The sequence below is a fragment of the Spea bombifrons genome, chromosome 5, assembly GCF_027358695.1.
Source record: "Spea bombifrons isolate aSpeBom1 chromosome 5, aSpeBom1.2.pri, whole genome shotgun sequence".
In the NCBI taxonomy this organism is placed as follows: domain Eukaryota; kingdom Metazoa; phylum Chordata; class Amphibia; order Anura; family Pelobatidae; genus Spea; species Spea bombifrons.
The window spans coordinates 21,496,376-21,519,429 of record NC_071091.1 but is presented as its reverse complement, the minus strand read 5'-3'; the positions used below and the strand labels follow the sequence as shown (position 1 = coordinate 21,519,429).

The 23,054-nt window shown below is 38.2% G+C and overlaps 1 protein-coding gene across 1 annotated transcript in view; it reads left to right on the top strand.

The window, feature by feature from the left end:
* RAPGEF5 (Rap guanine nucleotide exchange factor 5) overlaps positions 1–22,673 on the top strand; it is a 101,047-nt gene extending 78,374 nt beyond the window's left edge. The window contains exons 12-26 of the mRNA XM_053466112.1: positions 6,087–6,165; positions 7,961–8,105; positions 8,760–8,857; positions 9,629–9,659; positions 10,679–10,757; positions 11,359–11,508; positions 12,545–12,636; positions 13,057–13,179; positions 13,657–13,835; positions 15,427–15,517; positions 15,852–15,902; positions 16,796–16,883; positions 17,871–17,935; positions 20,111–20,165; positions 22,090–22,673. Coding sequence (XP_053322087.1) covers positions 6,087–6,165; positions 7,961–8,105; positions 8,760–8,857; positions 9,629–9,659; positions 10,679–10,757; positions 11,359–11,508; positions 12,545–12,636; positions 13,057–13,179; positions 13,657–13,835; positions 15,427–15,517; positions 15,852–15,902; positions 16,796–16,883; positions 17,871–17,935; positions 20,111–20,165; positions 22,090–22,208 — 1,445 coding nt within the window. The 3' untranslated portion in view covers positions 22,209–22,673. The remainder of the gene's footprint in view (positions 1–6,086; positions 6,166–7,960; positions 8,106–8,759; positions 8,858–9,628; positions 9,660–10,678; positions 10,758–11,358; positions 11,509–12,544; positions 12,637–13,056; positions 13,180–13,656; positions 13,836–15,426; positions 15,518–15,851; positions 15,903–16,795; positions 16,884–17,870; positions 17,936–20,110; positions 20,166–22,089) is intronic.
* The last annotated feature ends 381 nt before the right edge of the window (positions 22,674–23,054 follow it).

Sequence of the window (23,054 nt, the reverse complement as noted above, 5' to 3'; positions counted from 1 at the left end):
AAGTCTGTTTCAATCTAATGACTTCATCAGAAGGAAGAGCAGATAGATCGAGGATACATTTATTTCTTCCCCCAAAACGTAAAACTCCGGCAGTTTGGAGGGTATAAGACACAGTCATAGGAATGCATGCACACATCTCTATAACCATGATCAATATCATATCTTCAATGTTAATCTATATAGTGACAATAATTATAATAATGAACAAAAATCAATGATAAAGATACGTTTTTACTCTGCTAGGTTGGGCTTATGGAGACATCTCTTTTCTTGTTAAGCAGACGTATTTGTCATCGTAATGTTAAATGGCCCCCGATTTAGCAACATTCCAAAAAAGCTTTGACAGCAGGTAATTCTTTTGATTCATTCAGCAGTGCATTAAAGTAGCCGCTCATTCACTCACTACTGCCTGTTTGTCATTAGATAATGAAGCTATGTGGGTGAGCCATCAGACTCACTGTGTAACAACATATTTTGGGGTCATATGGCACCAACTGCGTGTCAGGGTTTCACGGGAAATAAATATTCTATACAAGTAAAAGGAAGTCTATGGATAAGAACATCAGATACTAGAGAAGTTAATGTCGGGGTGCTTCCACAACCTAAAGGAACATGTGACCCAAACACTTTTTAAATTGTTAAATTGCTTGAACCAATTAATTTATAATGAGGCTATGCATAAAACTATATAGTCAATATAATTGCATTAGGAAAATCTGTAAACAGAGTACACAAGCCTTGCCGCTGATACAAAGTCAGACCAAAGATGCTAAAGATACAATTAAAACATGGCCCATGTTTCCTCAATAATGCAAATATAGTATTTTTTTACGTTGCACCAAGCTTGTTAGCTTCCACCTTGCCTTTAGGGGTCATATATATTACATGTACAGACTTTGATCTCCTGACATTTTCCAGTAAAGGGTGGGTACTAAGCACATCAGCAAAGTACCGGTAGCATTCCTGGATTAGTTCAGGTACATATTATGAAGAAGACATAGACTCTCTTACCCAGTGTATATTTGTTTTTGAAAACGCTCTTTACTGATTCAATAAATACTTAAACTGTTGTCATAAGGCTTTGTTTGCTAAATCGGTCATCATGACCTGTAAAAATCTGTTATATTTTTCTGAATGCTTGATGCGTTTTAGCAAAAGGAGCTGTGACCCTTCTGTATCGTGAAGTTAAGGCTTGCTTCTGCCCCATTTTCATGTTAAATGTTTGGTCCGTTTTGCATCATTTTCAAAGCATTTAACTCATCACCAGCTACCTCTAGTAATAGAAGTGCATACACCTTTTGAGCATGCTCAGTAACACTGAATGCCCATTGAAATCAATAGACATAGTGCTAATCAATAAGATGTACGCTAGCTGAGCGCTTATGGGACTGATGCTACTCCCAACGATTTCAATGGGAGTTCTTCTGAACATGTGTGGCGTCCACAGGATGAGATATGTATTAACAACATAACAAAACTATTGTGGGGACTTGACTGTCCCTTTACGTATAAAAGTGGTCTAAAGGAGCGGTTTTAAGATGATTCTACCCAGCGGAATGTTAATATGTCTCCTGTTCTGTAAGAATATAGAAAAAACATTGATCCAAATAGGGTAGTTGCCAGATTCATCAAGGTAATTTCTGCTGTGGTGGCTGCCAAACTCAGAATTGTGCTGCTCATATAGCTGCCTTGAGGCGGTGCTGAGTCCATGTGCCAAAAAATCCAAAACCAATTCTCATCAAAACCCATCACTCCCCAACCTGGTAAATGTCAAGCGATCCGCATCTACACACTCAAACACATCAAGTGTGACGTTTCAAACCACCGGCGGGGTACAACGGAAACACCATTTGGAATATGAACAAATGCCGACACCTGTTCCTCTCGTACGAGGGAGCGTTCTTACTTCGTTCAGCCAGAAGCAGCTTAAGAAACATAGAAGTTGGCTTTTCCCTCTGTGACAGATGGGCGATGCAAACATTTATCTAATTGGCTTTGCCCCAAAACCGAATGAGCAAAAATGACTATTAGATGGAGTGATGAAAATAACTTGGGCACGACTGTCAGTAAATAAAATATTTACACTGGCAAGAGATCTGCAAAATGCACATAAGAATAAATCCGAAGTGTTTGCTTATGTTTTATAACATTGTGTAATTACCGCTGAATAACAATAACAGGGATTCCCCCTTCTGCCACAATTTCCCAGCAATGCATGTGTTTGATCTTTTAGTAACAACCTATCTGTTGTCTATGCATTCTGTTACTTGAACCAGCTCAATGCCATAGTGAGTTACTACTGAATAATACCCTTAACATGCACAATCACAGTACAGCCTATGTTGTGATAGTAATACAGCTCGGTTCAGTGAATAATGAATGTTGGGAATGTCACTGAGGCTTCTGAACGCGCATGGGCAAAAAATGGCATTTACGGCAAGAATAGCAAAAAACTAGAATTGATAGATTAAGACAAACCGTTAGGGAAGAATGGCCCTGCTCACAAGCATACAATTACAATAAAGACAAATTTTCCAGGTAGAGGAAAAAAATAAATCGGATGATAAAGTAGAACATATCGATCTGTGGATAAAGTCCCCCATGTATCATCCAGCCTAGATTAAAAAGAATAGGCAAATCAGGCTGAGCCAAATCAGAAGAACCCATCGACAAGCGGAAGAGCCGCTGGGTATGGAGGTATTCTGATAATACAGTGCATATGGCAGTCACTTTAAGTCCCGTTTGACCTATATCATACCCCACTTCTGCCAGACAAACCCATGGGTCAAATGCACCTCATCTGCTGTACATGCGTTTAGACGACTGCATTGTCATATAATTTCTTTCTTGGTCATTTGAGTCATTATTATTTCTTATGTGAAGATCTCCTCTGGAAAGGTGACGGCTTTTACACGTTTTACCAGGTCAATAGTCTATTGAAATCACTTAAGGAATCAATGTGAAGCAAATCATATTTTCAGTGTTGTTTAGGAGCACTATATAGGGGTAAATAAGTTGCTAAAAGGTCATTAATTGTCTCTTGCACTAGCCAGGGCTTGTTGATATAACGTGCTTGGAAGTCTTAATTAGATGAAGAAACGGCATCGCAATTCACAAGGCTGCAGCATAATTTTATCAGTTTGCTGATTGACATGTTGTGAAACGCTGCAGCGATTGCCAACTGCCAGACGTTAATACGTTATCCACTACTTCTTCATGCCGCGCCAGGAATGTATGTTACAAAAGATATAACTTTTTCTTAAGGCACCTTCAAAGAATATCACAAGCTCGGAAATCCAGCCACAGCTTGTCACTGTCTGCATCGCTGCAAGCTTTTCTCTCTCAGCAAAACATTTTTATTTTTCGATACCACTTGACTTTTTTTTCTTACTTTGGGCAAGGTTGAGGTTTGTAAGTCATGTTAATGACAAAAAAAAGAAGTTAGTCACCGAAGAACACTACGTTTCTTGTGCCTACACATGTAATATTCTTTGTGGAATGTCATTGAGAGTAAATAGAAGTGGGTGAATGGCAATCTTCTCAAATCCTCTCTAGAAGCATCTCCAAGATCATTTTCTTGGTGAAAGGTAAAGGTTATAGAGAACAGACTTATCACTTATGGAATAAACGGGGACTTAGTCTCATTTAATTCACTCGGGGTGGTACAGATAGATTTATAAGCCTTCATTGAATACTAGATTTTGACAAATGCTTGCAATGGTAGGTAAATTGTTGATGAATGAAAAAAAGATAGACAGATATGTGATAACATTTCTAATGTCTAATAACTGGTGTAGTGTATAGAAAGACTGTTGCTAGAAGCCTAGTGGCATTAACATGTCTAAGGCTGCCAGGAATGGCTGAATTCTTCATCCAGGCTTCTGTTTTAGAGCATGTGTGTTATTGTGTGTGTATATATATATATATAACTGTGTGGAGTTTTAGAGCACGTACATGTTTACTGTTACATTCATATATTAGCAGGAGTGAGATTGCAAACATTATCTGTTAATTATCAATATACCTGTATATTGATAACTGTCAGCCTTCTTAAAAGTCACAATTATTTATTCTTGTTTAATAAACTTTTGCACAATGCTCCAGGAAACTGGGGCGGTGAGTAATGTAGCTGGAAGAGCAAGCAACAGATAATACGTAATACTTATTTATAAAATATGTACATATTGGTGCACTTAAAGGTCATATTGTACGGAGTCTGTCATATTGGATGGAGTCAGACCCTGGGTTTCACACTGATGACCTGCTAGGCTTGGTTTGCTCACATTTACATCAAGACATTGCTACAAGGCTTGTCAAGAACAGCAATGTCACATCTAATACACGATGGATAGTAAAATATCCGTGAAAAGCATTGAAGCTGTGTCGTGTTTCATAAAGAAACAAACAAAATAGTTTTTGGGTCTAAACTGCTTAGGTTTCTCATTTATGTTCAGAAACTGAAGCTAATCAATGCATTGCTATACGTTTGTCGGTTATAGAGACACTACGAAGCTAATGTGTCTAACACGAGAACCTACATTTTATTTAAATGGCGAGAATCAGAATATTTGGTTTAAACTGAACTCCAAGCTTATTTTATGCCTTCCCGGTTGTCAGCACATGATTACGGTGGGTGTTAAATTTTAAGTAGATGTGAGCGGCATAGCATGGGGTGATGCTGAATGTCACACAGAGACAGACAGGGAAAATGAAAGCAATCACTAGTGTTTATGATATGTGTAGACGCAGCAGGGGAGTCTGCATGATACCTTCTTCCATTGCTTTAGACGTTCCAGCCGAGGCTGCATTAGAATGCATGAATCAAACAGAAAAAAAATGCAAACAATAAAAAAAACGTGGAAAGTAAAACACTGGAATATCACATATCTAAAAAGATTTTTACAAAAATCGAATCATTTTAAAGTCAGATTTTCACATAGCGTAGCGGTCCTTTGAAAACTTGTATAAAATGCAACTTGCATTGTTAGTTTTGTCTAAGCTGCCAACTACGGGATCAGATTTATTGAAATGAAAATGCCTGCATAGGGGGGTTGTAATTGTGTGGTGATGCCCATAAATTATGTTTGCTTTACAATAGATACCCATAATTTTAAAAGAGAAGAGCACTCAATAATATCATACGTCCCAAACATCCTTGGTTTTTCAAGGGACAGTCGGGATTTTCATGGGGTGGTTGGTGAGGTCCTCTGATCACCCCTGATCGCTCCAAGGAGCTGTAAAATCAATGGAAGTCTGGGGTGTTGTAGCATAGACCTCCATTGCAGCTTCCGCTTGGCCACCTTGTTGAATGCTGCAACGTGGCTGTTCTGGTACAGTGCTTACACCTTTTACCAAGTATACTTTCTGCTTGTTGGGCTTTTGACACTTTATATTTGCTACCCATGTGCCTTGTGTTCTGTATTATTACCCCTTGGCTACATATTACATGTGTGTTTCACTAGATTTTTGGTGAGCCTGTGAACTGTGGGTCATCAGAGAGCAGATGGGAGACATCAGTCTATGCAGCGCTAAGCGACTGCCCAAAACTGAGCCACCTGATACATTTTGTTCTAGAAAACCAGCTCTGGCCCAGATGTTCTCGATGAATGTTTTTAATACCATAGCGTGACAAGTTATCTCCAATTTTAAAGAACATTTCACAGCCTGGGCTCATCCGAAGCATAAAGCAAAACTGTATTTTAAAACATAATAAAACAATAATTTATTATATTTCAGCCACATCATTCTTTGTATCAAAAGCTGTCCAATCCACTTATATTACATGAGGCTCAGGTTGAGAACCCTGACCTTGCCGTGTTATGACTAATTGAATAAATAATTCAATAAAGCCAATTAAACTGAAAGATCTGCATCTCTAATTAAAGTTTCTATTGCTCTCAGCAGCGCCTATTTCCTGGCAAATTCAGGAATCCGTCTTCTGAATAATTTAGTCTATTTTTTATTATTAAATCTTTTTTTTGTTGCATTCCCTTTAGCCACATTCATGAATATTGCTGCACGTATAATTGTCGTCCTTGGAGATTGAGTCCTTACCTTGTGATTTTTTTGTTTGTTTTTATTTGCAGATACCCTCCTGGATGACTTCCTCCTCACATACACCGTCTTCATGACAACCGATGACTTTTGCCAAGCATTGCTCAGACAATATCCTTAATTAACTGAAACAGTCATGCTCTTAATATTAACACAGTAGAGGCTGATGCCCAACGTTCTAGGCAAACGGCATCTGTTTAATTGCCGTGAGCAGCATATGACTGACACTTTCTCTGAAGAGAGGTGACTCTCGGGTTTAAGCGATGGCGGTGGGGTCATAATAGAGTTTTACAGAACAGCTGTATTTTTGCATATTCTAGAAATGCTGCTGATTCATGTTTTCATCTCGTACATCGAAATCTCCTTCTTCTAAATAAAAGCAAGTAGATGAGTTGTAGAGAGAGACATGCTGGCAAGGATGGTGTAGCACGTAAAATTTGAGCTATAACAACGGAAAGTTTGCAAAATAATCCATCCACAGAAATGATATGGAAGCTGTTTATTACACTGCCAAGGAGCAGATTCTTTTCTCCGTGACACTCGGCACGAGTCACGTGTTTCCCACTCTGCGTGTTCCTGGATTTTTTTAAATTAATAATAATTCATTAATAATTTCTCCATTTTGTGGTACAAATGAAAAACCGCGTTTAAAAGAACATTTCCATTTCAACAAAAGCATTGCATCTTATAAGGTCCTATACTTTTAGTATGATACGATTGCTGCTAACATGGATGTGATTGAAATAGTTGAAATCAAAGGCTAGAAATAATGAAAATGAAAATAATGAAGAAGAAGAAAAAACTAAGGGAAACACCAGTTATTTTAAAGCTATACAATTGACCATTGTCATCTGGAATGGGAATATCCCCAAATGTTTGTAACATAGTGTTTGTGTATGAAAGTGAAAGGGTTAATAGTGCTTGACAGTGTACACAGGGTACAGTGTGGCACCTTGGATGCATGTGTAGTGACGGGGAGATTACAGACACGCGAAAGAACACGCAAAGCTCTGCCTCGCATTTTTCCTTTATGACAGTTCTGTGATTAATTGTTTTCCCTTTGTGCCGGAGGACACTGGATGCATTCCATTCTTCACCCACATGCCAGGTTCATGTACTGACTTTTGAAAGGTGCAGACCCCCAGGGTATACATGTCACAGATTATCCTTGAGTATGAGTAGATCAAACATAACATCGCAAACAATCCATAAAAAAATTATGTTGCCTCTAGAGTCGTTCTTTCAGGTACAGAATAAGATTGGCAATTAAATTCTCACCAAATACAGGCATGTCTGTTCTGGTATTGTCATGTTATAGAGAAGCAATACAGCATGTCTTCAAACAAGAACAAATATACCAGGGTGCTTGCACTCCAGGTGGTAGTTTAACCTATGTTATGCTTGAATGGAGCGCAATAAGTTTTCATCTTTGAAGTATGGTCCATGTCTTATATTACATTTATTTATATAGCACTAGCGCCATGTTTACCACCAAACACACCTATGGGTATTTTCACGTCAGTTTTATGAGATCTAGACCCAAGTGGCCACAGACTCCAGATTAGCCTTCGTTCAGGAACCAAGCTCCACTTGAGTGAGATATTGGCGAGTCTTTCCCATGTTTGGAAAATCCGGGGTGTAATTTGGATTGATCTGGTTGAAAATCCCGTCAATATATAGTGTGTTTAACCTCAAAATCTTGCAGATATATCCAATTAAACTTCCATTATTGCAATAAAATAAATATTTTCTGGTGAGTAGTAGCTTGGGGTAGCTGAGCAGTTATTAGTGCATAGCAATAGAAGAGGGCCACTTCATTAGGTCTCTATTTTCTGCAGCATGTACGTCTAGTATCTACAGTTCTTCTATCGAATGTTTTTCTTGTTGTTCCTTGACCCGGAATTACCTATTGTGCTAAGAAATATGACGGCAAAGTAGAAAGCCCAGAGGCTCTGTGCACCAAACGCAAAGTCTTGCATCTTGCCTCCCAGTGGACTGCTTTGTACAAAGATTGGCTACACAATGACGAGCATTCAAAGCTGTTCCTAAAGGTAAGATTGAATTTACAAATGCAGAATGAAGAAATAAACACACCCAAGTAAAATAAATCTACATCTTTGAAAATTTGTTTTGAAAGGTTCCCGTCCAATTCTTTGCACTCTTGTGACTATGGTTAAACCATTCTTAAGGATAACGGGCATACAAATGTAAAAGGTTCTCTTGGAGACCTGACAGGGAGCAGCTGCACTGGTCATGAATATATTACCCACGAGAAAAAACTGTGTCACCAGATTTTCCTAAAACCCAGTACACTTCCTTATGGTGAAATTACCATTTATGGATCGAATTTATGGATTTTATTATATATATATCATTTGTTTAACTTGTAATGTATGGAAGGGACAGAAGGAGCTTACGTGATTATCAAGAATCTACAGCCTATTTTATCATGTTCTAAGGATTTATTTTTTTATATTCTTGAGTAATGTGCTATAGTGGGACATTAACTCATTTTGTAGATAACGTGCAGCCTTACGATCAGCCCTGATTCTTGTATGGCTTCAGACTGATTACCCAGCCTGGAATCCCGACGAGTAAAAGCGCTGCGTATTGTGTGGCTTGATATTTCCTGCGGCAGACTAATGAACTATGGAAAACATAACAAATGAGCCATGATATTTTTGTTGTACTATTTTTTTCATTAGACTCTCTATCGCTACGTGCTGGATGATGTTTATGAATATCCCACGCTAGAAAAAGAATTAAAGGAATTTCAAAGAGTGCTGCGAATTCACCGTCGTCAGTAAGTGTTTCTTTTTTTTTTTATTGAACTAATTTGCTAAATTCAGGTCACAAGGACACAGGATAAAGAACCAGAGAGCAAGGTTAATGCAGTAATAGAATAAGCGCAAACATGGGTTGAGGGAAAGGAAATATTATCTCTTGATGTAGGATAACTATGTTAGGAAGGACAGATGAGCCTTAATCCTGAAGATGGATGGGGCTTTAGTGATTATTCACTAGCAGATACGGTAAATCTATATTTACTATAATTAGTGTTTGCTTTGAAGCATTTAAAAAGCCCATCCTTGTCACCCCTTGAGCCAGGTAGCCTTATCTCCTACAGTTTTGCTGCTACCTCCTAATTACCCGAAATGTCTCATTCTGGTCTGTATGGACACATTTCTTCCAATGATTTTCTCTCTGGCTCGGTTCCTTGGGCTGATCAGATGCCGAGGCTTACGGTTTTGCACCTTGCACCTTATTCATTGAGATGAGTTGAAGTAGAAGCTTCACTAGGATTACCCCCTTATGCATAATGAAGTCAGAGAGCTGAAAACCCATGGTTTAGTGAATACACACCATATATCCTGGAGCGGAACATATGGGGACATATGGAGTAATATGGAGTTAGGCACTGCAGAGAGAGAATAATGAGGCGGTGGAGGCATATGGAAAGTGGGTGCCTGATTAAAGATGAGTATGTAACGGAGAAGACTACAATACAGTAGGATATGGGGATGATTAGAAGTGGTTGTACCATAAAACATAATGTCTTTTTTATTTTTTTCAGCACGGTTGATGAATACTCACCTCATAGAAAGGTAATACATGTACTTTTATTCTTCTTCCCCCTACTCTGTACTGTAGTTTCAGTATAGCATGTACCACTCAGTGATAATGTAACAAACCTTAAGGCCAGCAGAGAAACAGAGCTGTTCTAATGTTAATGCCATGTACAAATGCCAAGCCTGTTTAAATTCCCTTACTATTTTAACTTTTACCACTTCTGCTGGTAGGTTGTTTTCTACTACCCTCTCTATGAAGTAAAACTTGTTTACTTTACATCTAAGCCCCGGACCCTTTAATAATTTGCAATCAAGTGTCCTTTAGGCATTTATGCTCTCCGTGTGTTATCCTATCTGCCATATTGCATACTAGATGTGATACATCATAGGATAAGATTTCAATGTACGTTATGTTACATTTATACGTACAAGCTTTACCATGTTATAAGTCCCAACCTTTATACCGCTGATCCATAGAGCTTTTTTACCAAGGAGAGATATGTTTTCCAGATGTATCATTGTGTGTGTATGGTCTGCTTGGGGCTTACTTGCCCACACACAGGACAGGGTTAAAGCCTGTGTTGAAACCAGTGCACCCCGACATTAGAATCACAATTTATAATATATAAATTGCATGAAATATAAGAGAGCAGTTGAGTCCGTATAGTAATGATGCATTCAGAATTCTTTGGCTGTGTACAGAAACAAGAAAATCTAATTCTTATACAGTTAGCCTTTGTTTCACCTGTGAGCCCAAAGTCCTTTAGGATAATGCAGTTACAGCAATCTTTCGCAGAAGGGCTGATGAATGGATGGTCCGGTTGGCTGTAGGATGAGATGTGAACGGAAACGGTGTTCCGTGAATTTGTCGTGTCAGTAATACTCCCCTTCCCTTCCTTTCTGTAGAGCAGAAATGACTAACGCTCATGTTGCCTGTGTTGGGTGGGTAGGTTTCCTTCTCTTGAATTTTGTCAGTTCTTTCTGGGACCATTAAAAAAAACCCTTACAAATGAAATGATTACACGGCTATATTGTTCTTTATCTTTTGCTTACAGAATAAAGCCCTCTTCCACCAATTCAGCCTGAAGGAGAACTGGCTCCAACACAGAGGAAATATTAACGAAATAGAGGAAAGTAAGTAAGAAATCGGTGTTGGGTGGGGAGACTATTTAAAAGTGGAACTCCCACCAAATTGTATTACTAGTTTCACGTTCAAAATAAAGCACGAAATCATTGGGAAACTAATAAACCCAAAAGAAACTAAAATCAACTTTATGACAATATCTTTTAAAATGTTCCTAAAGGTGGGGAATATTCAGCCTAGAATCATAGGGTAATTGGAATCTCACACTAACCATTATAGTATACTCTTCCTAGACTCTAACCTGCATTCCTATAACGTGGGGCTATCCTATCTGTAAATAACTCCCTAAAAATCCCATATAGATGATGGGTTACTATGATTAAATATCACACTCTGTATGCAATAACTAAAGCAAATTGTATATACATATATACGGTATATTAAAGAAGCCAGCGCAATAAAGTGTAGCAAAAAAGAGAAAAAGCACATGTCTAGAATACTTTCTATGAAGAATAGCAGCTGGAACGATAAGATTTTCATTTTCTGTTGCCTTTATACCATACATAGCAGGAAAGTAGAAGCTGACAGTGTGCGAGTTTTATGGCGTTGTCCGTGGAATGCTAAAGCCTGTACCCTTCCTTTTTTGTGCAGTTTTCTGCCGTGTCTACATAACAGATCATTCCTACGTAAGCATCAGAGCTAAAGTATCCAGCTCTGTGCAGGATATATTGAAGATAGTGTGTGAAAGAATTCAGCAACCAGAGGAAGACCTGGCTTTGGTCACTGTCACGTTCTCTGGGGGTAATTTTTATTCTGTTTTCTTTCTACTAAAATCACAAATGTCTGTAAAGGAATAATGGTTGCCAATTCCTTGCACGGGTACCCAACACCCCTCGGGGATGCTCTCAGCTGGATGATCGCTTCCAAGGCACAGAACGTCTAGCAAGAGGGTTGTTACCATAGCGACAGCTGGTTCACTGGTCCTGAGTCCTGACTCTCTAGGCAGATCTTTGCTTACTTTAGAAATACACATCACAGGCTTGCGCATTTTCAATAAATCTTTTATTTCACCGTCTGAAATGAATTTCTTAGAAAATGGGAAATCTTGTGAGTTTTAGTTTAGAGGCCACTGTGAGCGAAGGCATGGAAGCTGCAGCATAGCTATGGTGAGAGAAGTGAGACAAAACGTCTTCGGGTGCTTAATTAAAGGCTTGGCCTTTTCTTAGCTCAGTACTATTGAAGGTATCACCCATGTGATTTCAAAATTGTTATCTAAGGTTTGATTTCTATAAATAACCTTGTCTCCTACTTAAAAAAATGAACAAAATCCCCAATATATAACGATTTGAGTTTCAAGAAACATATTATTTTTAGGTTGGTGAGAAGTATATAATTATTGAATGCATGCAGTATTTTTTAATGCTTAGGGTGCCATATGGTTTCATTTTAAGCATCCGTCATAAAGCCTGGGGACTTCTACCCCTGCACCATAAAATCCACAGCCTGAATGCACCTATTCTGTAATATTTTTCTCTCTCAAATCATGAATATTTATAGTTAGCCAGACCCTGTTGAGGTAACAACGTAATTATGTTACAGTATATGGTTCTTTTACTTGTGTTCGATTCTTTATAAACACAAGCTGTTGGGTCTTCGTTGTAAGAACAAGGGTGCGTTTTCAAATTATATGGATTCTGTATTTCCCTTTCTCTTAAAAAAAATTAAAAGACTAGTTTTTCATCTTGTCTTTTTGGAAATAATATAATCTATAGTATAGAGTAGTGAAATGAACTGCTAATCATTAACTATTTCTTGATGAATGTTTTTTTTTCCATAGAAAAACATGAACTACTTCCAACAGAAATGGCCCTTGTCAAGTCTCTGGAATCAACCAGTCGCATTTATACTTACAGGAAAGCGGCTACACTGGTAAGAGATGTTGGGTCGCTGTTTTTTTTGTAGCATCGCAATACCAAGACATGCCCATGCTGTCTTAACCCCTACTTCTTAAGTAATAGTGAAAAGTTGTCTGGCACAGAGGGAGTTAATTAAAGAACAAAGCGCACTTCATTTTTATGATGAGATCTGCCTGGCCAGTTCCTTTATAATTGAATTGCTGACCAGAGTACTTTGCTCAATGAGTATCAATTCATCACACTCTTCCGCCTTCAAGGCCTCTTCCTAAATTGACTGAATAATCTTATCGAAGGAGAACAAGCGTGAAAAAAATCAAGTGCACTCCCAGCGGATCGCTCCTCCAAACATTTGTAATTTTTTTAATCGTCTTCATAGTCAGACCAAAACATTTACACCACGTTTCCTTTTTTCCCCCGCTCCGCTATGGTGTAGAATCCTTTTGCAGAGAACGAGGAGACGCAGCACAGATCAGTAAGGATTCTCGGGATGAACACCTGGGATATTGCTTTGGAATTGACCAGCTTCGACTGGAGTCTCTTTAATTCGATTCACGAGGTGAGACGGCGAAGTGATGTCATCGTACTGTTAAGATTAGCACTTGGAAAGTTGTGGTTAGGAATGCCTGGAAATAAACACAGCAGGATTGGCGTAATAATTCAGATGTCTTTGTTGTCTGACAATTGAATGGTCAAATCAGCAGAACGATATCACTGGTTGCTATGGTGAAAAGACAAAACCTGCATTGATCTTGTCCATTTTAAAACTATTGTGAATCGTATACACATGCATATACATACATGTACTGTGCGTGTGTTCAGAGCTTCCGCATGTTGTACATTAGTACGCAGTTTTATCTCATTTTTAAGTGCGTCTCTTGCATTTGTTGCCTATGCCTTGCCTTTCAAGCCTTAATTAAGTGCGTGGACCATCAGTAGTCTTTGTGCCAAAAGACCTTGCGTGTAAATCCGGCTCTGTGTACGGTGGATACATTGTAAAGAAATACGAGTAAATCCATTTTCCTTTGTTCTGCAGCAAGAGCTTATTTACTTCACGTTCAGCAGACAGGGGAAGAGTGAAAACACGCTGAACCTGAACCTGCTCCTTCAGAGATGTAATGAAGTCCAGCTCTGGGTGGCCACCGAGATCCTGCTCTGTAACCAGCTGGTTAAACGAGTGCAGCTGGTTAAAAAGTTCATCAAAATCGCTGCTCAGTAAGTAGAAATATCTTCATTCTGAGCTCCCGGAAGTGCAGGAGAGGAAAGAAAGACAGAAGGATCTGGGTCTCAATGAGGGCCTTGCAAGGTCTGCTTTTACTTATCCAGACCTCATGCCATCTTGATCCATTCAACATGGTTAAACCAGACCGGCCCATGGCTCGAGCCCGTTGTAGCCTTTTGCGCTTGGTAACTGTAGACCCAGTGACAGGACAGTAATGGATATTATTCTGGGGAAGAATGTTTGAGGACCCTATTCTTTTTCCTTAAGATCATAAATAAAAACTGCAGTTATTGTACTTTACAATTATATTATTTTTCTTTTACAATTGATGAAAAGATTTGCTTTTTGCTCCCTGACATACAAATACTGTAGGCGTTTCTGCTTAACACTGCTGAGACAGACTTTAAGATGTCCCAGTAGTCTAGCCAGAGATTGTTTTTACAATGTGTGTGATTCTAAGTGGACATTGCCTGTTGTCTGGTTTTATACCGAATGAATCAGCTGGCACCCTTGTTCTGTTTATACGAGTCCTGACGTTTTATCCGGCTGTAGTAGACTCCCCAATGATTTACCATTTTCACACAGACACGCTCTGCCTCCAATCCTATTAGTCGGTAATAATTTATCACCGTTCCTATTACACTCTTTGCAGAAGGGTGATGCAGTATTCTCACTTAACATTTAACCATTTGATTGAATCCACTGGAGAAAAAGAAAATCATGCAATTCAAATGAACATCTGGTTACTATGATGTTAGATGTTTGACGATATAAAAAGTAATTCCTGAGAACGTTTCCTATTCGAACATTTAAGTTACGTTATGAGATCATTACATGGAGTTCCCGATGTAAGACATGAAGCACAATATCTTAGATTTAGTCACTGACTTATTATGCTGTGCTTAACAACGTCTGGAATTTCTGTATGGTTTATGATCCCTCGTTCCTTGAGGACAGGAGGAAAAACGTCTATACATATTCTATTTGCAATTCAATTTTCGAAATTAATTTGTGAAACACAACGCGGAGCCAGTGCTGCCGAGGGAATAAATTGAGTTTAGACATATCATATCCTTATTTCCCATGTGCCAAAGCCCATTCTGATTTAGAGAGTCTGTCATTATTTTAAATATGCATTACCTTGAAGTGTAGAATGACCAATTTAAACTGTCTGCAGTAGACCAAAATTGGCTTACTCATGATATTATTTTTGCACAACAAAAGTGATATCTCCAGTGCACTGATATAATCGGGATGCATTAGTTATCTTACTGATAGGTAGAGACAAAAAATAGCAATTAGTAGCAATCACGTGAGCGGAATGTTGCACAAAAAGCAAATTACAAATGAATACTTCACATAAATGATAAATATGTGCAAGCAAATGTGTAGATGAAATGATAGTGGTTCTCGCTTGCTCATGAACGAGCTGGCCTGTAACCGCCATGGACTGGTCATCATCGCGAATGATTGAGCTCACAACCTACCCACCAGCATAGAGGTAGTTTATAACTGTGTAGAAACAGAATATTGAAACAAATAAACCATTACATTTAAGTACACACGTTTCATTTTCTTCTACAGCTGTAAAGCCCAGCGGAACTTGAACTCTTTCTTTGCCATTATAATGGGTCTGAACACGGCATCTGTAAGTCGGCTTTCTCAAACCTGGGAGGTAAGAAGTAAATGCACGAAATACAACTCTTACTCCATAAATTTTATTGTCTGGTGATATATTTTTTTGCGTTTTGTAGTCAAGAAATTTTTGCGTTTTGTAGTGCTACAAATGTCGCATCACTCTTTGTTGTTTTTAATTACAACAAATTCACACAACAGAAGAGGAAACCTTTTGGAATGAGAGATAGTTGGTCATGATTAAGTCCCAGGTCCTTGTACTTGTTATTCAGTGCACATCCAGTACTGTGGAGTGTTTGGGAAGCTAGCAGGAGCCTTCAAAGCTTCAGGATTGTTGCTAACACATTATGAATTCTCTTTCTTTTCTTTCCAAGAAAATCCCAGGAAAGTTGAAGAAACTCTTCTCTGAGCTTGAAAGCCTGACGGTGAGTGCATCTTCTTTTTATTTCTAGATTTTCATCGATTCTCACTGCTAGTAACAGTAATTTCTTTAAATTAACTGGTGACCAATGGAACACTTATTTTGTTTTTGCAAGACCAGGAAACGACTCGAGCAAACATTGGTACATTTACCAAGAAAAGGAGCTTTGAAACAATACACAAACTGTAAATTAAATATAAACTTTAATCTACTGGGATTGTTTCATGCTCAGGGCCTTTCCAGAAGCCTTTCTTTTGTGTTTCATACATAACTATTTAAAATATAACCTTGTAGACCGGCTGTCCTAATGATGTATGTTCTGTACAGATAAGCTTCTCAAAGTCAGTCCTCGATGCTCGCCATGCATTTTTTTTTTACATTGAGCACCACAGGCAGAGTTTCTTTTTGATTTCCAAAATTCTGGCAAAATGATCCACCTTGTATTGAAAACAATGTGATATGGCCCTGTTCTTGAACATCTTCTACCAGCTCTAATACTTTTTCCCCATATGGCCATCTAGCAGAAAAGTGCATCAACTGCAGATCTATAGAAGTCTGTATCCATCCAATCAGGCAGAACATATTCTTTCAAACAACATGTTATGAAATGTAAAGGAAATCTGAAACACTGGATCTTTTTTTTAACCTGGGGTCCGTTTTAGATTTTCTTTGTCTAGGAATACATCCTCAGTTTTTACCCCGCTTAAATTGTCTAATGAGCTTACATCCCATTTATTTTAAGTAGCTCATGCCTTCTTCTTGTGAACATACACGATGTCTCTAGAACTATATTCGCTCTCTGTCGCACGCGTTGTATTTTCCTGAGGTCTATATTGACAGTCTGAAACATTTCCTTCGATAGGTCAATGACCTCTTATTTTCCATCTCATGTTCTAGGATCCGTCTCTGAATCACAAAGCATACCGAGATACCTTTAAGAAAATGAAGCCACCGAAAATTCCCTTCATGCCCTTGCTTCTCAAAGGTAATCAATATGAATGAATTAACATCTATATTGTGGAGAGGAAGAATGAGGAGTTTTCAAAGGCTGCAAAACATTCTCATTGCTTAGATGATGAGAACCAACAAACCCTTTGACACACCTAGACCTCACTGACAGTGTTCATTTAAAAGTCATTGCTCATAGATTAGTGCTGGCACCACTTGTGTAAGTCTGCAAGAAGCTTTTTTTTACCATACCACAGATCAGATCAATAATGCTTATCACAGACAATGAAGAAGACTTCTGCAAAGAGCAATGATTTTTTTCTATGAGCAGACTAGATGGGCTGTACGGCAATGCCCTTATCACCACATACGAAGTTTCCAGCATTGGAATTATTTCTTTCTATTTTATTCCTGTTATGCAGTATTTTTCTAAACGTAGGCATGGATATCTTAGGCTTGATGGCTGATTGAAATGAATAATGGACTTTAGGGGTTAATTTGGTATAATGGCTGTTGCAGCTTATGCGTATAGCACGTGTATGCTGCTCTTAAATAACTCCTGGCACTTAAAATACAGCTGTATCCATGCCGGTTTGCATGCAAATCACATCAGTTCTTTGATATCATTTGACATTGACTGGAGCACTCTTCAAGCATCTTGGGCTATTAAAATTTAATTAATTTATGTCCTTGCTAATGTTGAGCTATTCCTGAAGTGGCTAAATCTCCAGTCATTAATCAACCTGCAGACTGATCCATACTTTTGCAATTACTAATTAGTGTGTTTGTAATAGGTGTGTGTGTATAAAAAATAGATAGATAGATATAAAGAAAGAAACTCTTCCATGGCAAGAACAAGAGGCATTGTATCCTTACGAATAACTAGAGGAATCACTGGATGCAGAGCCTTTACAATAATTACCTTTCAGCCCCCTGGGTGCAAGAGCAATGCATTCTATTCTCTGTGATAAGACAAAAGCAATGTTCTAATAAAATCTGAAATATAGACTTATTTTTCTTCCAGATGTTACCTTCATTCATGAAGGAAATAAAACGTTTTTGGACAACCTTGTAAATTTTGAGAAGCTGGTAAGTAATTGTATTTGCTGACGATGGATATCACCACATATAATGTGTAATATTAAAAAAATGTATATTAGTGGTTACTTCTGTATAGCTCAATTCTCCGATGGGGTCTGGTCTCGGGATTGAACCTAGCTGCGATCCACAGAGAGGGTGGTGCACAGCGTTTCATATATACAACACTCAGAGATATTTTTCAGGTCTTACCAAAATAAAACTAGCATGATTATTCCTTTAATAAATATTGGAGACTTTAAGGTTATTTCTTTTATTGGGCCAACTTAGAAAAATACATAACCTTATAAGCTTTCTGGACCTCGGAGATCCTCTTCAGAGGCGAGACCTGAAAGGTCCTCAAAGTGTATGTGAATAAACATCTTGTTCTATGTTGGCCTAATAAACCGTTTCACCTTGGACTAAAGGCTCTATCTTCTCTATCTCTCTGTTATGGGTATATCCATTTTTTTTACTGAGCCTTCAAAACACTTGAAAGAACAGCAACCTATTTGGCGAGTCTTTTCACTGTTTTTTGTCTTAATATCATACTGGAACTGATGGTAAATTATGGATAAGCTGAAAATAGCTTCCTGTGTCTATCGCGTTGGCCAGATTCTCAGACCTCACAACATGTGAGTCATTTTCTTTTTTGAGAGGATGTGAAAATACTGTCAACAACTCTTAAAAACACATGGATGCCGAAGCTTTTGGATGTGCGCCCTGTGTTTTCTGCCTATTGTTTTTCTTCTCCTGGGCTGGTGGCTTTGTTCCTGTGCAGGAACACAATGTCACTCGGGCGCTGTTTGTATACAACCTCATGTCCAGATGTGGAAAGAAGTTCAAAGCTTTTTTTACAGACACATTTTTGGCTTCAGCTGCAGGGTGTTTTATCTAATAAATTATGATTCACTTCTCTCTGTTTATTCTAGATTTTTAATTTTTTTTAAACTTTTGAATATTGTTAAGTTAGCTATTTTTATCACCAGTCTATTGTTGAACTTTTACAGAGGATTTCATGAGTCTAACAGTTCATGATAACCTTTTGTTTCGTGGAATAAACAGGTTCATTTTAATTTTGAGGTCAATATAAAATGCTCATCATGTTTAATGGTGCAATCTTACCTAGTTTTAAATAAATATAATATTATAAACATTATTCCTAGCACTGCTGAGTGCCCAAGTAAACTTGTTAATAAATTATGCCAGGAACACAGGCGCAAAATGTATTGGGCGATAGAACCTTATCTGAGGTCTTACATGCCTCCTAACCTTTTTTAAATAATCTAAATGTTGCCGTTGTTTCAAAGGTGAGAGGCATGGCTTGGGGACGCAGCTTTACAAGATTCCTGTGTAGATTTTTACTTGGGCATAGGGATCTCTCGATTTAATTTCTATATTTCCCTAAAATTTACAATTCTAAGAGACAGCTCCTTAGGACAATAATAATAATTTATGGGTCTTTCGTATAATTAAAATACTAGGTGGGTAATGACTCTGTGGGAGAACAAAATGTCCCGGAATATAGTTTCCCTGGCACGCAGAGGGTTACGATTCCTAATAGTTAACCTCTCTGGAATCATAAGCATGAGGAAGGATGACAAAATCGCCAAGTACCAATGTGTGATATTATGGTAATAGAAGACTGGAAGAAAAGCATTATCTACATCCAACACATGGTGACTTTCAGCATAATCCAAGATTTTCTCCAAACACACTTCGGAACAGCGCTTTTATTTTAAAATGCAACACTGCTCCTTTTACTTAAACATTAAATTACATCTCGAAGTGTGCGAGAACCACCACGCTGTGCGGCCACGGGAATTAATTAAATGCTTATTAAGAATAAGTTGCGCATGTTAAGCAGCAGTAGCTCCAAATGTATATTTATTGGCGGGCTGGCATTTTCCATGGATTCGGCACAAAGGAGGAGCTTTGGCACATGGAAGTGTAATTAAGTGATGCAACTCCTCTTGGCTGCCCTGGCATGCAAGTAAAATCGTTTATAAGAAGATTAGAATAATTGTCGTAATGATTTAGAAAATAATGCATTTCTTTGCACAGTATGTACGATTCAGATGCGTAAAATCGAATGAGGTGTGTACTTTTATTAAGACAAGCATTCAGTTCGCTCCATACGTTTGTTTGCGATACGCATTAACAATATGTACCCTTTATTTTTCCCAGCATATGATAGCAGACACAGTGCGGTCACTTAGATACTGCCGGAATAACCAGTTTGGTAAGTGAGAAAAACAAACATATCTAACTTTTTTATTAACGATTGTTAAAATTGTTAATTTTGTTAATATTATTTTGGGAATATTGATTTTGATGAGTAAGAGTATTTATTTTATCGGTGTTAAAGTGATAATTATTGGTAGGTGGTGACAGTAGCTGTTTATACATTAGGTTCCCTAGGACAAATGAAATTTATTAAAAGCCCAAACTCAATTAATTCATAGTGTACTGGACAACAAAGTATGACCCATTTGGCTTGTGTTTTGTTAATGGGCTGTATGTTGTAGTGTTGAGGGACAAATGGAACAAGATGCAAATCTACATCAATCAATTTATTGCTTTTTAAGAAAAAATTCCATTAAAAGGGCTTTCTAGCCATCATTTGCACCTTAATGACTCCTTTAAATTAATAGTTTGTTTTTTTTGGTCCTTTGCAAATGCATGGAAGGATTCAGCAGAATAACCTTCTCTGCATTTTCATTGTGCCCCCTTACCTTAAATGATGTTTTCCCTTTAAATTTTGAATATATTTTTAATAATTGAGTCTGTAATGGTTATTCTCACAAATGATGTTTCCTTGTATCTTGATTTATGGTAATGCCGTATAATTATGGCACCGAAATCAAGTATTCTGCACAGTTTCTTCCAGTAAAATGCCATTATTAATTTACGGTGTTAGACACAGTAGTCTCCGGGATATGACTATTTGGAGAATCACAGAGATGAAAACACCCCTAGAAGCGTCTTATTGAATTTTACTAATTTCCTAAATGTCGAAGAGGCTTCTGTTTTTTGGGTAAACGCATGTTTAGCATCATGTAGCAGCCCTCTCAAGCAAAGGCAGAACAGAACAGAACATACCTGGACATTGTCATTTTTATTATGTACTTTACATTCCATCTCGAAATAATTTAGATGGAGGCATGAATTCCAAATCTGCAGAGCGAACGTCATTTACATTCCAATAGAACACAATGTATTTTCAGCTCAGGCCTAAAAGCTTGTCATCATTCTTTAGCAAGTCTAGTCTTTCCACTTTCAAATACAAAATTCATTGGCACGCTGAATCAAGCCACTCAGTAAACTGCTTAATTCCTAAAATTATCTTTCCCTAAAGAGGAAGGTGGTAAGAATTATTTCCTTCTTATATCAAATATTGCCTTGCTTTGCATTTCTGTATCCTCATGTAGAACCCCATATACCAGCATTTGGGGAGTCAAGGTTCATTTGCGCTGCAAATTGACAGAATTGGTTGTGGGATTAATAAGGAGCAGGGCTGTATGTGCACTGTGGAGACGAGTGGAAAGCTGTATAGTTTGATAACACGTTAATGGCAAAGCAGGTCTTTGATGGTGGTCCTTGACGGACGTTGCAGCTCAGCTAGGATGGAATAGCATGTCGTGGGCATGAGGGATTAATGGAGAGCATATTGTCTATCATATGTTACTTTGCCCTGCAGTAATGTGATCAGCTGCCTCATCTTCAGCGCTTTCATGAATTACAAGTGGCGCTAGAGAAAGCCAGACATGCCCAGGGTCAGGTTTACTCTCCAAGTGTGACAAAGGCTACTGGTGCCCCCTATGCTCTAATACATGACTGTGTGCAAGTCATTGGTGAAAAAAAAGCACGGCAAAAAAACAAGAACAAGCAAGAAAGTACACGTTTCCAAACATTAGTAGTTGCCAGTGAGTTCCAAAAATGTCTAAAATATTTTTTCATGCGCGACCGAGAACCAGCCCAGCTTGTGTGTTTTTTTTCTAACACTAATAGATGATTGACACCTAGAGGATATCTGGTAATGCAAAGCAAGGATTGAGTGATGATGGTGAACTGACTTGTACCCTAACATTCATTATTTGATAAGCAAAAGTGTTTCTGCTGTCTATATATTTTCTTATCATTGTTTCTTGTTTTATCTCCAAAAGGCAACGACATTCCTCAGAAAGAACGTCTGGAGGCGAAGTTTTACACGCATCACTTGCATGTGATCGACAACCAGCAGACGCTCTTTGAACTTTCGCACAGGATAGAGCCACGGGCATGAGTGCACAACAGACCCACAACAAGAGACTGCCGATGCCAAGCATGTTGCTTTACTGAGAATATTACTGAGTTTTATCAGTAGTGGACAAATCTATGTGTAAAAAAAGACTTCAGTCCAGTCTTTGAAGAAAATGGATTTCAAGTTCTGTAACATACACAGCCGTGGCTCCTCAACCTCCTGGATGCTCTTCATGAAACCACACATGTATACACTTTATAGACTTTTGGAGTTAATAGTTCAAACCAAGCAAAGTAGCCCTAACACTACTGTAAATATGTAGCCAGATATGTAGTTCTTGTTCTTGGGGCCATGATCTGAACTTCAATACACAAGGTTCTAGTGGCCAAGTAGACTCATTATAAATAATGTTGTGGTAAATATCTTACCATTAAATGTGCTTACAACAAGCTCAGAAGCTCCATGAAAGGTCCTGCTGAGTCCAATGCACATTACATTGAAAGTTATCCCGCATTACCCAGTAGTGACAGTAAGACAGTAGTGACTAGAATGCTCTGCAAAACTACTGAAATAGGATGACATTGCAGAGTGATCTGAGGTGAGTAAACGAGTTATACCTAATGTATATCAAGGGGTTCTAACCTGGTTAGGTCGCTACTTAACAGCGTATAAAAAGTGTTAATGGTGGTTGCCTATATTGTGTTAGTGGTTATGTTACTTCGCCGTGACATTCAGAACCATAACGCTGGCTCCAGTTTTATACTAAACATGAGCTCTTTTTCTTCTACATGCAGCATTTCAAAAAATCCTAACAGAAACGAGAGAGAATCATTCTGTATTTGGACTTAAGCGCTAACCTCAGCTGTCCCTCAGCGCTAACCTCAGCTT